This window comes from Phyllobates terribilis, unplaced genomic scaffold, assembly GCF_046119375.1.
Source record: "Phyllobates terribilis strain yellow unplaced genomic scaffold, ASM4611937v1 Scaffold_2__4_contigs__length_985480577, whole genome shotgun sequence".
Lineage (NCBI taxonomy): Eukaryota > Metazoa > Chordata > Amphibia > Anura > Dendrobatidae > Phyllobates > Phyllobates terribilis.
The window spans coordinates 974,106,214-974,122,632 of record NW_027362762.1 but is presented as its reverse complement, the minus strand read 5'-3'; the positions used below and the strand labels follow the sequence as shown (position 1 = coordinate 974,122,632).

Genomic DNA, 16,419 nt, shown 5'->3' with positions numbered 1-16,419 from the left:
CTTTTTCACCACCAAGGTAAACGCTATGTCTGGCACCAAACCAACACAGCTCAATACCCCAAGAACACCATACCCACAGTGAAACATGGTGGTGACAGTGTCATGCTGCGGGGATGTTTTTCAGCAGCACGGACAGGCAAAATGGTCCGAGTCGCAGGGAAGATGAATGGTGCGAAGTAATTCTTGAGCAAAACCTGTTTCAGTCTGTCAGTGATTTGAGACTGGGACGGAGGTTCAGCTTCCAACAAGACAATGACCCAAAGCAAACTGCTAAAGCAACACTAGAGTGGTGTAAGGGGAAACGTGTAAATGTTCTGGAGTGGCCGAGTCACAGCCCACCTTAATGGAGAATCTGTGGTCCGACGTGAAGATTGCTGTTCACAAGAGGGAACCATCGAACCTGAAGGAGCTGGAGCAGTTTTGCCTTGAGGAATGGGCAAAAATCCCAGTGGCGAGATGTGGAAAGCTCATAGAGACTGACTTTAGGGTGTGAATAGTTATGCACACTGAAGTTTTCAGTTATTTTGTCCTATTTGTTGTTTGCTTCCCCATAAAAAGCAAACTTGTTCAGAGTTGTCGGCATGTTCTTTACATGAACTGATGGAAACCATCAAAAAAAACTGTGAAATTCCAGGTTGTGAGGTAGAAAAACACAAAAAATGTCGAGGGGGTGAATACTTTCGCAAGTTAATGCAATACGAGATTATAGGGTGATATTCGAGGACTATACAAGGTTATGGGGTGATGCTCGGGGACAATACAAGGTTATGGGGTGACGCTCGGGGGATAATACAAGGATATGGGGGCGACGCTCGAGGACTATACATGGTTATGGGATGATGCTCGGCAGCTGGGCTCGCTCGTGACCATTCCCCCATTTCCCACTTACCTTCAGTGATAGCTCCAGCTTTTCCCGCCTCTCCTGAGTTATGGGCTCGTACTGATGGAGCTGACGAATCCTCAGCACTTTTGGGCATTTCAGTATGGGGGGCCGGGGCTTCTTAGGCTCTTCTGATCCGATACACAGACCCTTCCATATACCAATGCCCAGCGGGGGTCCTGGAGTTTTCCTCTGAGGATAATGAGGGTTATTGTGATTAACTTGCTCGTGTCCTGTAGGCCATCGTATGTAAGGAGATACCCACCTCAGTGGCCGGGAAGTAGGTCCAGTTTCTGGTGAGGAGATTGGGGGGCACAATGTTGCTTAGTTGCTTCTTCATGGTCCACGGGGAGGTTTCGGGGAAAGGCTGCAGGACAGTGATGCTCTGGACACCTAGGAGAGGAGTGGACATGGTCATACGAGGTTACTAGCACAACTTCTTCTATCCATTGAGCCCATTAATGTCTTTGTGATCACTCAGACTGGCAGGATGAGACGTCCCCGATGCGCCCACAGTTGCTCACCTGGGGCTTCTTGGGTGGGCTCTCGTATAATGGCGATAGTTGGATCACAGTAGCACTCGGCCAGGAAATCTTCCACCTCTCGAGCCCGCCGGAGTTCACTGCCAGAGCCATCAGCATTGACCACAAAAAAACTGCCGAGAGGCCACCACATGGTATATAAGGGACAGACAGTCACCGGAGCAATACCAGCCATGAAGGGCAGGTGCTACTATACCGGGGAGCATGTAGATCGTAGACCTCCAGTGGCTGCTGGACTTCAGCGAGGACTTTAACCTTCTGCTCCGACTCTTCTTCTTCACAAGAATCTGCACCGGCAATAACCACGGACGTGCTCCCGTCCAACATCACCTACAAGAGGCACAGTATATATGTATACTCCTGGGATGGGTCTCTCCTGAGAGACAGCTAGGAGATTACCTGGAAGAGATTGCCCTCAGGATCCAGCACCTCGGAGATAACGTTCTGGGTGTGGGATAAGATGTAACTTGCTGGGGGCAGATCTTGCCTGGTGGCCTTCTGTGCCATGGATCTTGGTGAGTAGATGGCTTTTCCTTCAAGGTTGATGGACAGACACCCAGAGCTCGGTGGGAAAATCTCGTCACATGAAAGCATAAAGAGAGAAATCACTGGGATGACCTAGAGGGGATCTCCTCCTGATGAATCTCCATGGAGCGTCTGAAAACCCAAGTGATGGAAACTTCAGAGAAATCCTAGGAAAATGAATGAGGCCAGAGATCGTGGACCCCGATGGTTTCACCTGCTTGAGGTCCGGCCGGCACGCCGATAATATAATACACTGGTCCTCATCACAGCGGACAGGACACTCACCTGATACCAGCCTTCTAGTCTGGCCAGCAGACAGGACACTCACCTGATACCACCCTTGTGGTCCAGCCGGCGAACAGGACACTAACCTGATACCAGCCTTCTGGTCGGGCTGGCGGACAGGACATTCAACTGATACCACCCTTGTGGTCCAGCCGGCGAACAGGACACTAACCTGATACCAGCCTTCTGGTCGGGCAGGCGGACAGGACATTTATCTGATACCACCCTTGTGGTCCGGCCGACGGACAGGACACTCACCTGATACCACCCTTGTGGTCCAGCCGGCGGACAGGACACTCACCTGATACCACCCTTGTGGTCCGGCCGGCGGACAGGACACTCACCTGATACCACCCTTGTGGTCCGGCCGGCGGACAGGACACTCACCTGATACCACCCTTGTGGTCCGGCCAGGACCTCGGTGCCATCACTGGACACAGCACGACATGTTTTCTCCTCACAGTTCAGGACGATGGTGACAAAATCCGACTTCTCAACCCAGATAAACTTCACTTTCTTTGTGACACTTTGAGGTTTCTCTCCTGAAAAAAACATATAAAAGTGTCAGCGTGACTCCATACAATGTAACACCCGATATACCGGACTAATGATACGATGTGACACCCGATATACCGGACTAATGATACGATGTGACACCCGATATACTGGACTAATGATACAATGTGACACCCGATATACCGGACTAATGATACGATGTGACACCCGATATACCGGACTAATGGTACGATGTGACACCCGATATACCGGACTAATGATACAATGTGACACCCGATATACCGGACTAATGATACAATGTGACGTCCGATATACCGGACTAATGATACAATGTGACACCCGATATACCGGACTAATGATACGATGTGACACCCGATATACCGGACTAATGATACAATGTGACACCCGATATACCGGACTAATGATACGATGTGACGTCCAATATACCGGACTAATGATACGATGTGACACCCGATATACCGGACTAATGATACGATGTGACACCCGATATACCGGACTAATGATACGATGTGACACCCGATATACTGGACTAATGATACAATGTGACACCCGATAACACTGTAATGTAGCGATGTAACACTATGATGTCACCCGGTGTAGCGATAACCTGTCGTTATTACACACGGCCTCTGGTTTCGGGCAAGACCCGCGCCGGGGTGAGGTCATGGGCGGTTTGGGAGCTGCGGTCAGATGTGTGTTTGCTGCCAGCTGCTCTCTGTTAATGATCGGGGGCTTGTGAGGGATATGGGGGGCGGTGGAGCCGGTCTGTGATGGATCTCCCCTCTCTGAGGACGTCTCGGATAGATGATGGATGGTCCTGTCAGTCTGATATTTATATATTCATGGTCCTCGCTCTGGAAGGAATATTGCTTTGTATGACGGGACGGTGGGATGTTAATGATGTGGGGGAGGGGGCCTTGGCAGTGAACCGAGATATTTGGGGGATCTCTCTCTACGCGGAGCTTCGTCCCATCACATATCATTGTCTCATGTAATCAGGCGGTCGTACAGCGCCGTCTCTGACGCCGTCACTGGATGATGTTATTTTCATTGTGGTTTGTGGTTTTGGCTGTAATGTCCAAGGATCAATCATAACAATAAAATGCATTAATTCTGGATTATGGTAGTGGAAGGGGGAGGGGAGGATCATAAAGACCCCGCAATAAGTATCAGAAAAATGTGGGATGTCAGGAGGCAGCAGAAACATTGAGATCACTATGTGAACATGGCGACGATCTCCTAAGCAGAATGACGGCAGTATGGCGGCCTCGGCTGCTCGCCTGTGCTGCGGTGCTGCGCGGGTCACCTGGGGGCGCATTCACATTGTGACTGGCGTCCGCTGCAGCGAGTGCGGACTGTAACGTTGGCGCAGTGCATTCATTGCGCAGTCTGATGCTTTGTTATGGGGTGAGCACTATGGGGGGAGCACTATGGGGGGAGAACTATGAGGTGAGCTATGAGGTGAGCTATGGGGGGAGCACTATGGGGGGAGAACTATGAGGCGAGCTATGGGGGGAGCTATGGGGGGAGCACTATGGGGGGAGAACTATGAGGCGAGCTATGGGGGGAGCACTATGGGGGGAGCACTATGGGGGGAGAACTATGAGGCGAGCTATGGGGGGAGCACTATGGGGGGAGAACTATGAGGTGAGCTATGGGGGGAGCACTATGGGGGGAGCACTATGGGGGGAGAACTATGAGGCGAGCTATGGGGGGAGCACTATGGGGGGAGCACTATGGGGGGAGAACTATGAGGTGAGCTATGAGATGAGCTATGGGGGGAGCACTATGGGGGGAGAACTATGAGGTGAGCTATGGGGGGAGCTATGGGGGGAGCACTATGGGGGGAGAACTATGAGGTGAGCTATGGGGGGAGCTATGGGGGGAGCACTATGGGGGGAGAACTATGAGGTGAGCTATGGGGGGAGCTATGGGGGGAGCACTATGGGGGGAGAACTATGAGGCGAGCTATGGGGGGAGCTATGGGGGGAGCACTATGAGGCGAGCTATGGGGGGAGCACTATGGGGGGAGAACTATGAGGTGAGCTATGAGGTGAGCTATGGGGGGAGCACTATGGGGGGAGAACTATGAGGCGAGCTATGGGGGGAGCACTATGGGGGGAGCACTATGGGGGGAGAACTATGAGGCGAGCTATGGGGGGAGCACTATGGGGGGAGAACTATGAGGTGAGCTATGGGGGAAGCACTATGGGGGGAGAACTATGAGGCGAGCTATGGGGGGAGCACTATGGGGGGAGCACTATGGGGGGAGAACTATGAGGCGAGCTATGAGATGAGCTATGGGGGGAGCACTATGGGGGGAGAACTATGAGGTGAGCTATGGGGGGAGAACTATGAGGCGAGCTATGGGGGGAGCTATGGGGGGAGCACTATGGGGGGAGAACTATGAGGCGAGCTATGAGGTGAGCTATGGGGGAGCACTATGGGGGGAGAACTATGAGGTGAGCTATGGGGGGAGCACTATGGGGGGAGAACTATGAGGCGAGCTATGGGGGGAGCACTATGGGGGTAGCACTATGGGGGGAGAACTATGAGGCGAGCTATGGGGGGAGCACTATGGGGGGAGAACTATGACGGGAGAACTATGAGGCGAGCTATGGGGGGAGCACTATGGGGGTAGCACTATGGGAGGAGCACTATGAGGGGAGAACTATGAGGCGAGCTATGGGGGGAGCACTATGGGGGGAGAACTATTATTATTATTATTTATTTCTATAGTGCCATTGATTCCATGGCGCTGTACAGTACAGACCAAAAGTTTGGACACACCTTCTCATTTAAAGATTTTTCTGTATTTTCATGACTATGAAAATTGTACATTCACACTGAAGGCATCAAAACTATGAATTACCACATGTGGAATTATATACTTAACAAAAAAGTGTGAAACAACTGAAAATATGTCTTATATTCTAGGTTCTTCACAGTAGCCACCTTTTGCTTTGATGACTGCTTTGCACACTCTTGGCATTCTCTTGATGAGCTTCAAGAGGTAGTCACCGGAAATGGTCTTCCAACAATCTTGAAGGAGTTCCCAGAGATGCTTAGCACTTGTTGGCCCTTTTGCCTTCACTCTGCGGTCCAGCTCACCCCAAACCATCTCGATTGGGTTCAGGTCTGGTGACTGTGGAGGCCAGGTCATCTGGCGTAGCCCCCCATCACTCTCCTTCTTGGTCAAATAGCCCTTACACAGCCTGGAGGTGTGTTTGGGGTCATTGTCCTGTTGAAAAATAACTGATGGTCCAACCAAACGCAAACCGGATGGAATAGCATGCGGCTGCAAGATGCTGTGGTAGCCATGCTGGTTCAGTATGCCTTCAATTTTGAATAAATCCCCAACAATGTCACCAGCAAAGCCCCCCCACACCATCACACCTCCTCCTCCATGCTTCACGGTGGGAACCAGGTATGTAGAGTCCATCCGTTCACCTTTTCTGCGTCGCACAAAGACACGGTGGTTGGAACCAAAGATCTCAAATTTGGACTCATCAGACCAAAGCACAGATTTCCACTGGTCTAATGTCCATTCCTTGTGTTCTTTAGCCCAAGCAAGTCTCTTCTGCTTGTTGCCTGTCCTTAGCAGCGGTTTCCTAGCAGCTATTTTACCATGAAGGCCTGCTGCACAAAGTCTCCTTGTAACATACCTGGCGGCGTCCTTGCATAGTGGTCCATCTCCCACTGTGCAAGAGCGCGCACTTGATCTCCAGTCCAGTCTGCTAGCCTGGCTTCCCTCCATGCTGTCTGCTTGCCTCTGTTTCTGCTGCTTAAGGGCGGCGCCCGATCACTTCCTGCTTCTTGTAGCTGCTGCAGACACACCCCTAATGCGTCCTCAGCCTATTGCTGTCTGTCACCTGGTATTTAACCCAGCTCCTCCCTGGAATCCTTGCCTGAGCATCTTGTTCTGTCAGTTGGTGTCTTGTCACTGATGTGCCAGGTCCTGTCTATGTTTCCTGCCTTGCGGTATCAGTTCCCGTGTCTGAACTGAGTCCTGTCTGTGTACTCTAGCCAGCTGTCTCTCTGCCTTCCTGGAGGCTGTATTTCCAGGCCCGTGTGAACATGCTCTTAGCCTGTTCCTTCTGCCCTCTAGGGGCCGTATACCTAGATCTGTTGTCTGTGTCTTTTCTCAGTGTCTGTTCCTGCCTTATCTATCTTCCAGCCTATTTCCCATTTCTCTCTACGCCCATATCTTCCCTTTTTCTGCAGAGTCTAAACTCGTACCTAACTCCTGCTCGTTGTCACTGTACTTCCGTTTGTGTGTTTGTGGTCCACTCGTTACTTCACTGCAAGTACCCTGTGGGTATCTGGTTCTGCCTTTCCCTTCCTGTCTGTTCCATGTGAACAGAGCCCTGTCCGCTCTGCTCTGACCCTTTGCTCGCTGCTCCGGCAGTCTCGCTCTGCTCTGACCCTTTGCTCGCTGCTCCGGCAGCCTCGCTCTGCTCTGACCCTTTTGCTCGCTGCTCCGGCAGTCTCGCTCTGCTCTGACCCTTTGCTCGCTGCTCCGGCAGTCTCGTTCTGCTCTGACCCTTTGCTCGCTGCTCCAGCAGTCTCGCTCTGCTCTGACCCTTTGCTCGCCGCTCCAGGCGGCCTCGTCTTGCTCTGCTCTTGCTCGCCGCTCCGGGCGGCCTCACTCTGCTGTGTTTGTCCACCGCATCTGCGGTTCTGTTCCTGAGTCCCAGTCTGTACTGGGTCCTATCCACTCTGTGCTCCAACCTGTCGTACCTGCCAGTACCTCCCTGCCTGCATACCAGTCGTGCTTACCAACATCCACCTGCCTGCATACCGGCCGTACCTGCCAGTACCTCCCTGTTTGCATACCAGTCGTCCTTGCCAGCATCCACCCGTCTGCATACCTGCCGTGTCTGCCTGTACCCACCAGTCTGTGTGCCAGCCTAACCTGCTTGTTCCTGTATTCCCCGGTGTGAGTCAACAGCCGTGTCCGGGGTCTGACTTGGAGTAGCACCTGGTCCCTCTGCTCGGTCCCTCCTTGGTGCACTGGCATCGTATGTCGTCGTGCGACCTTGGTCGGATCGGGTGGATACTTAGTTACGCCCCTCCAGGCATTCACTCTCTGGTACGGTCCAGTGGAATGACTACATTTACACGCACACGCCAGTCAGTCCGGGCATGTGCATTACACTCCTCTTAACAGTTGTTGTAGAGATGTGTCTGCTGCTAGAACTCTGTGTGGCATTGACCTGGTCTCTAATCTGAGCTGCTGTTAACCTGCGATTTCTGAGGCTGGTGACTCGGATAAACTTATCCTCAGAAGTAGAGGTGACTCTTGGTCTTCCTTTCCTGGGGCGGTCCTCATGTGAGCCAGTTTCTTTGTAGCGTTTGATGGTTTTTGCAACTGCACTTGGGGACACTTTCAAAGTTTTCCCAATTTTTCGGACTGACTGACCTTCATTTCTTAAAGTAATGATGGCCACTCGTTTTTCTTGCCATAATACAAATTCTAACAGTCTATTCAGTGTATCCACCTGACTTCTGCACAACACAACAGATGGTCCCAACCCCATTTATAAGGCAAGAAATCCCACTTATTAAACCTGACAGGGCACACCTGTGAAGTGAAGACCATTTCCGGTGACTACCTCTTGAAGCTCATCAAGAGAATGCCAAGAGTGTGCAAAGCAGTCATCAAAGCAAAAGGTGGCTACTGTGAAGAACCTAGAATATAAGACATATTTTCAGTTGTTTCACACTTTTTTGTTAAGTATATAATTCCACATGTGGTAATTCATAGTTTTGATGCCTTCAGTGTGAATGTGCAATTTTCATAGTCATGAAAATACAGGAAAATCTTTAAATGAGAAGGTGTGTCCAAACTTTTGGTCTGTACTGTACATAAGAGGTTACATACCAGATACAGATATCACTTACAGTAAACTAACAATGATAGACTGGTACAGGGGGAAGAGGACAGGATGGGGGAGCAGACAGTAGGTTGGGGGGTTGCAGTAGCTCCGGTGTTGTTGGTTGGGGGGTTGCAGTAGCTCCGGTGTTGAGGAGGCTGCGGGGTCATGGCCGGCTGTAAGCTTGTTTGAAGAGATGGGTTTTCAGGTTCCGTCTGAAGGATCCAGGTGTGGTGGATAATCAGATGTGTTGAGGCACAGAATTCCATAGTATTGGTTATATTCTGGAGAAATCTTGGAGGCGATTGGGTGAGGAACGAATAAGTGTGGAGGAGAGAAGGAGGTCTTGGGAGGACCGGATAGTACATAAGGGAATGTGTCAGAAGATTAGTTCAGAGATGTACGGAGGAGGGAGGTTATGGACGGCTTTGTAGGTCAGTGTTAGTAGTTTGAACTCGATACGCTGGAGAATGGGAGCCAGTGAAGGAATCTGCAAAGGGGGGTAGCAGAGGAGTAACGAGGCGAGAGATGGACCAGTAGCGCAGCAGAGTTGAGGATGGACTGGAGGGGTGCGAGAGTGTTAGCAGGGAGGCCACAGAGGAGGATGTAGCAGTAGTCGAGGCGGGAGATGATGAGGGCATGCACAAGCAGTTGAAGATTGAGGGTTGAGGAAAGGACGGATCCTGGAAATATTTTTGAGCTGGAGGCGACAGGAGTTGGCGAGAGCTTGGATGTGGGATTTGAAGGACAGGGCAGAGTCAAGGGTTACTCCGAGCGGACTGCCGGTACAGGGGAAAGTGTGATGTCATTTATTGTGATAGATCAGATGGGGAAGATATGCGAGATGGGGGAGAGATGATGAGTTCATTTTTGTCCACATTGAGCTTGAGGAAGCGGGAGGAGAAGAAGGAGGATATGGCTGCTAGACACGTTGGGATTCTGGACAGCAGAGAGGTGACGTCTGGGCCAGAGTGTTAGATCTGGGTGTCATCAGCGTACAGATGGTACTGGAAGCCATGGGATTTTATGAGCTGTCCCAGGCCAAGGATATAGATTGAGAAGAGTAGGGGTCCTAGGACAGAGCTTTGAGGGACTCCAACAGAGAGGGGGTGGGGTGAGGAGGTAGGGTGGGAGTGGGAGACGCTAAATGTGCAGTTAGAAAGGTATGAGGAGATCCAAGAGAGGGCAAGGGCTTTGACGCCCAAGGAAGAGAAGATCTGTAGTAGGAGGCAGTGGTCAACGGTGTCGAGAGCAGAGAACAGGTCAAGAAGAAGGAGTACAGAGAATTGTTTGTTAGCTTTGGCTGTAAGTAAGTCATTGGTGATTTTGGTAAGGGCAGTTTCGGTGGGATGGTGGGGGCCGAAGCCGGATTGTTGGTTGTCGAAGAGAGAGTTAGATGAGAAGTGAGAGGAAAGTTCGGCGTGAACATGTTGCTCAAGGAGTTTGGAGGCAAATGGGAGCAGCGATATGGGGCGGTAGCTGGACAAGGCGGTTGGGTCGAGGGATGGCTTTTTGAGGATGGGCGTGATTGTGCCATGTTTGAAGGCAGCGGGGAAGGTACCAGAAGTTAGTGATAGGTTGAAGAGATGGGTTAGGGATGGGATGAGTGTGGGGGTGAGGTTTAGGAGGAGGTGGGATGGGATGGTGTCGAGTACACAAGTGGTGAGGTGTGATTTGGAGAGGAGACGAGTAAGGTCTCTTTCCGTGATGTTGGGAAGGGAGGTTATGGGGGAAGGGCAATGGTCTGGAAAACAAAGGGGTTGTGGTGGTTGGACAGTAAAGACTTGCCGTGTTTGATCAGTGTTGTTTTTGAAGTGTATGGCAAACTCCTCAGCAGAGATGATGGAGGTTGGAGGGGGCAGTGGAGGGCGGAGGAGAGGGTTAAAAGTGTTGAATAGCTGTTTGGGGTTGTAGGATAGGGAGGATATGATGGTTGTGAAGTAGGCCTGTTAAGTAGAGATGAGGGCTGATTTGAATGCAAGTGTTGCTTGTTTGAATGCAGTGAAGTCATCTTGAGAATGTGTTTTCTTCCAACCCCACTCCGCAACCCTGGACGCTTGTCGGAGCTGTTTAGTGAGGTTGTTGTGCCAGGGTTGCCTTTTGACTCGTTGCGCTCTGCCATGCATAAGAGGGGCGACCAAGTCAATAGCTGATGCGAGAGTGGCATTGTAGAAAGCAGTGGCGCTGTCTGTGTCGTGGAGTGAAGATATGGATGTCAGTGGTAGAACAGAGTCAGAGAGTGTGTGAGTGTCTAGATGTGCAAGGTTTCTGCGGGGGTGAGCTAGTTGCTGGACATGGGTGACAGGTGAGGAGGACAGGGATGAAAAAGTGAGTAGATGGTGGTCAGATAGTGGTAGGGGGAGGTTGTGAGGTTAGATAGGGAGCAGAGTTGGGTGAAGATGAGGTCTACTGTGTGTCCGTCTGTGTGGGTGGCTGAGGAGGACCACTGAGTAAGTCCAAAAGATGAAGTAAGCGACAGGAGTTTGGAAGCTGCTGACTGGCGAGTGTCAGTGGGGATGTTGAAATCGCCCATGATAATTGCGGGATTGTCAGCAGAGAGAAAGTAAAGAAGCCAGGTGGAGAAGTGGTCAAAAAGGCCGTGACCGGGCCCAGAGGTCGGTATGTGACAGCCACTTGGAGGTTGGAGGGAGAGTAGATGAGGACAGAGTGGACTTCAAAAGAAGGGAGAATAAGGGAGGGAAGAGAAGGAGTAGGGCTAAAGGTGCAGTTGTTAGAGAAGACCCACTCCTCCACCATGTCTGTTACCAGGGCGAGGAGTGTGGGTGAAGTGGAGGACACCGTAACACAGTGAGGCAGGGGAGGCAGCGTCGGAGGGAGTCAGCCATGTCTCTGTGATGCCCAGGAAGGAGAGATGATGGAAGGTAAAGAGGTCGTGGACAAAATGTAGCTTGTTGCAGACAGAGCGGGCATTCCAGAGTGCTCCAGAGACAGGGAGCAGGGGGGTGGGCGTCAGGGGCACGGGTTTTACGTATGAGAGGTTGTGGTAGTTTTCAGTTGGTTTGATGCGATAGGTGGGGGAATTGGTGGAAGGTGCAAGCTGTGGTGGTCCAGGATTGGGAGATATGTTGCCAGTAGTGAGGAGAAGCAGAGAGAAGGCGAGCAGGTGGGAGAAGGACAGTGTCCAGCTTGTGTTATGTTTCGGTAGGATAGATCTGAGGTTGAGGAGCAGGTCTGTAGATGAGGTCAGATGGGGAGGTAAGAGGGAAGGAGAGATGATGATTTGGTTAGAGGGTGCTGGGGTTTGGGGATAGCAAAGGAGAGTGAGGATTAGTGGTGCAAAAATAGTAAGGGAATACGTAAGCATAATGAATGTTAAATGTGAATGAGAAAAGGAATCTAAGTACAGATAGTAAATAGTTATCCGTACCTTCTGGTCACTTCTGGCCCATATCTGGCATATTTCATTTTTAGCCCCTTAAAAAGCAACCCTTTAAAAGCCAGACCCGTCTGTGCCAGACTTGGCTCGCTTGATTTATAGAGCTCTGGCCAGCACATTAGGTGGGTCAGGTGTGCAGGAGGGAAGAAGCCACAGGAGCACGGCTCACAAAAGCATGGGGGGGTGTAATTAGGACACAGAGGCTAAATGTATTCAGGAAACAGACAGCTAGGGACCAGTGTGTATTGGGATCCAAGGATTGAGGTGATGAACATGCAGATTGGACAGAACATACCAAGGACAGATAGAGTGAAATTAGCAGCGATCAGTGGATACACAGCAGATAATGGATGCAGGAAACATACCGGGAGACAGATAGATACAGTTTGGAAAAGACGGTCAGATATGCAGCATGGGGTTTGCAGATGGGGTCAGATGACTATGGGGCGAGCACTATAGGGGGGGCACTATGGGGCGAGCACTTGTATAAGCTCCACCATCCACCTCAGACATGACGGGTGTTGTATTTTATATATTCACACCCTGCCATGGAGGTCCTCACCCCGGTCACCATGTGCTCTCGCTGAAGGGTTACCTGTCTCTTCATGATCTCCGGGGAGCGGCACGTCTATGTCCTGGTAGAAGGTGGTAATCCTCGTGCCGTCCGCATGTTGTGTGATCATGGTCCCATCCGTCTGCTCGACCGTCACCACCTGATCGTCTCTCGTGGTCATCACCTGGAGCACAGACATTACATGTACATGGTGACCGGTGCGCCAGCGAGAGGGTCCGGCACCAGGGACTTACCGCTCCGGTCACAGGGTCCGTGGCTCGGCAGAGCAACAGGGGCTTCAGGTCCAGTCTCTCAGAACCTCGCGTCCCGATCTGCTCCCCACGCGGAGTGGTTGTAATCCAGGTGCCAGGTTTTACCACAGGGATTACTGGAGTAGTAGGTAACGAGTCCGGAGGAGCAGGGAGGTCCGCCGCCTCAGGCTTGGGTGGTGATGACACTGCTTTATGTCCACCCTTCCCTGTAAACATGATTAATGAAAGTTAATTTGATCATTAGAAGCGTGCGGGCCGAGAATAGGGAGATATCCACCGGATCTCAGAAGCGAGCGGACCAGGAAGGCTATCGGTCAGATCATTAGAGCGTGTGGGCCAGGGGGCTATCCGTCAGATCATTAGAAGCGTGCGGGCCGAGAATAGGGAGATATCCACCGGATCTCAGAAGCGTGCGGACCAGGAAGGCTATCCGTCAGATCATTAGAAGCGTGCGGGCCGAGAATAGGGAGACATCCACCGGATCTCAGAAGCGAGCGGACCAGGAAGGCTATCCGTCAGATCATTAGAAGCGTGTGGGTCAGGGGGCTATCCGTCAAATCATTAGAAGCGTGCGGGCCAGGGGGCTATCCATCAGATCATTAGAAGCATGCGGGCCGAGAATAGGGAGATATCCACCGGATCTCAGAAGCAAGCGGACCAGGAAGGCTATCCGTCAGATCATTAGAGGTGTGCGGGCCAGGGGGCTATCCGTCAGATCATTAGAAGCGTGTGGGCCAGGGGGCTATCCGTCAGATCATTAGAAGTGTGCGGGCCAGGGGGCTATCCGTCAGATCACTAGAAGAATGCAGGCCAGTGGGCTATCCGTCAGATCATTAGAAGAGTGCGGGCCAGGGGGCTATCCGTCAGATCATTAGAAGCGTGTGGGCCAGGGGGCTATCCGTCAGATCATTAGAAGTGTGCGGGCCAGGGGGCTATCCGTCAGATCATTAGAAGAATGCAGGCCAGGGGGCTATCCGTCAGATCATTAGAAGAGTGCGGGCCAGGGGGCTATCCGTCACATCATTAGAAGTGTGCGGGCCGAGAATAGGGAGATATCCACCGGATCTCAGAAGCGTGCTAACCAGGGGGCTATCCGTCAGATCATTAGAAGCGTGCGGGCCAGGGGGCTATCCATCAGATCATTAGAAGTCTGCGGGCCAGGGGGCTATCCATCAGATCATTAGAAGTCTGCGGGCCAGGGGGCTATCTGTCAGATCATTAGAAGAGTGCAGGCCAGGGGGCTATAAGTCAGATCATTAGAAGCGTGAAGGCCAGGGGGTTATCAGTCAGATCATTAGAAGCGTGCGGGCCAGGGGGCTATCTGTCAGATCATTAGAAGCGTGCAGGCCAGGGGGCTATCCGTCAGATCATTAGAAGCGTGCGGGCCATAGGGCTATCCGTCAGATCATTAGAAGCGTGCGGGCCAGGGGGCTATCCGTCAGATCATTAGAAGCGTGCGGGCCAGGGGGCTATCCGTCAGATCATAAGAAGCGTGCGGACCAGGGGGCTATCCGTCAGATCATAAGAAGCGTGCGGGCCAGGGGGCTATCTGTCAGATCATTAGAAGTGTGCGGGCCAGGGGGCTATCCGTCAGATCATTAGAAGAGTGCGGGCCAGGGGGCTATTCGTCAGATCATTAGAAGACTGCGGGCCAGGGGGCTGTCAGTCACATCATTAGAAGCGTGCGGGCCAGGGGGCTATCCGTCACATCATTAGAAGCGTGCGGGCCAAGAATAGGGAGATATCCACCGGATCTCAGAAGCGAGCGGACCAGGAAGGCTATCCGTCAGATCATTAGAAGCGTGCGGGCCAGGGGGCTATCCGTCAGATCATTAGAAGCGTGCAGGCCAGGGGGCTATCCGTCAGATCATTAGAAGCGTGCGGGCCAGGGGGCTATTCGTCAGATCATTAGAAGCGTGCGGGCCAGGGGGCTATCCGTCAGATCATTAGAAGAGTGCGGGCCAGGGGGCAATCCGTCAGATCATTAGACGCGTGCGGGCCAGGGGGCTATCCGTCAGATCATTAGAAGCGTGCGGGTCAGGGGGCTATTCGTCAGATCATTAGAAGAATGCGGGCCAGGGGGCTATCCGTCAGATCATTAGAAGTGTGCGGGCCAGGGGGCTATCCGTCAGATCATTAGAAGAATGCGGGCCAGGGGGCTATCTGTCAGATCATTAGAAGCGTGCGGGCCAGGGGGCTATCCGTCAGATCATTAGAAGCGTGCGGGCCAGGGGGCTATCCATCAGATCATTAGAAGTTTGCGGGCCAGGGGGCTATCCATCAGATCATTAGAAGTCTGCGGGCCAGGGGGCTATCCGTCAGATCATTAGAAGAGTGCGGGCCAGGGGGCTATCCGTCAGATCATTAGAAGCGTGCGAGCCAGGGGGCTATCCGTCAGATCATTAGAAGCATGCGGGCCAGGGGGCTATCCGTCAGATCATTAGAAGCGTGCGGGCCAGGGGGCTATCCGTCACATCATTAGAAGCGTGCGGGCCGAGAATAGGGAGATATCCACCGGATCTCAGAAGCGAGCGGACCAGGAAGGCTATCGGTCAGATCATTAGAAGAGTGCGGGCCAGGGGGCTATCTGTCAGATCATTAGAAGCGTGCGGGCCAGGGGGCTATCCGTCAGATCATTAGAAGCGTGCGGGCCAGGGGGCTATTCGTCAGATCATTAGAAGCGTGCGGGCCAGGGGGCTATCAGTCAGATCATTAGAAGTGTGCGGGCCAGGGGGCTATCCGTCAGATCATTAGAAGCGTGTGGGCCAGGGGGCTATCCGTCAGATCATTAGAAACGTGTGGGCCAGGGGGCTATCCGTCAAATCATTAGAAGCGTGCGGGCCAGGGGGCTATCCATCAGATCATTAGAAGCATGCGGGCCGAGAATAGGGAGATATCCACCGGATCTCAGAAGCAAGCGGACCAGGAAGGCTATCCGTCAGATCATTAGAGGTGTGCGGGCCAGGGGGCTATCCGTCAGATCATTAGAAGCGTGTGGGCCAGGGGGCTATCCGTCAGATCATTAGAAGCGTGTGGGCCAGGGGGCTATCCGTCAGATCATTAGAAGAGTGCGGGCCAGGGGGCTATCCGTCAGATCATTAGAAGCGTGTGGGCCAGGGGGCTATCCGTCAGATCATTAGAAGTGTGCGGGCCAGGGGGCTATCCGTCAGATCATTAGAAGAATGCAGGCCAGGGGGCTATCCGTCAAATCATTAGAAGAGTGCGGGCCAGGGGGCTATCCGTCACATCATTAGAAGCGTGCGGGCCGAGAATAGGGAGATATCCACCGGATCTCAGAAGCGTGCGGGCCAGGGGGTTATCAGTCAGATCATTAGAAGCGTGCGGGCCAGGGGGCTATCTGTCAGATCATTAGAAGCGTGCAGGCCAGGGGGCTATCCGTCAGATCATTAGAAGCGTGCGGGCCATAGGGCTATCCGTCAGATCATTAGAAGCGTGCGGGCCAGGGGGCTAACCGTCAGATCATTAGAAGCGTGCGGGCCAGGGGGCTATCCGTCAGATCATAAGAAGCGTGCGGGCCAGGGGGCTATCCGT

The 16,419-nt window shown here is 52.5% G+C and overlaps 1 protein-coding gene across 1 annotated transcript in view; it reads right to left on the bottom strand.

Moving 5' to 3' along the window:
• Nucleotides 1-16,419, bottom strand: part of SPAG17 (sperm associated antigen 17) — a 531,742-nt gene that overhangs the window by 40,586 nt on the left and 474,737 nt on the right. Inside the window, exons 28-35 of the mRNA XM_073668734.1 lie at nt 12,850-13,073; nt 12,638-12,779; nt 2,620-2,774; nt 1,822-1,998; nt 1,619-1,752; nt 1,405-1,535; nt 1,146-1,273; nt 890-1,072 (exon numbers count right to left, since the gene is read on the bottom strand). Coding sequence (XP_073524835.1) covers nt 890-1,072; nt 1,146-1,273; nt 1,405-1,535; nt 1,619-1,752; nt 1,822-1,998; nt 2,620-2,774; nt 12,638-12,779; nt 12,850-13,073 — 1,274 coding nt within the window. The remainder of the gene's footprint in view (nt 1-889; nt 1,073-1,145; nt 1,274-1,404; nt 1,536-1,618; nt 1,753-1,821; nt 1,999-2,619; nt 2,775-12,637; nt 12,780-12,849; nt 13,074-16,419) is intronic.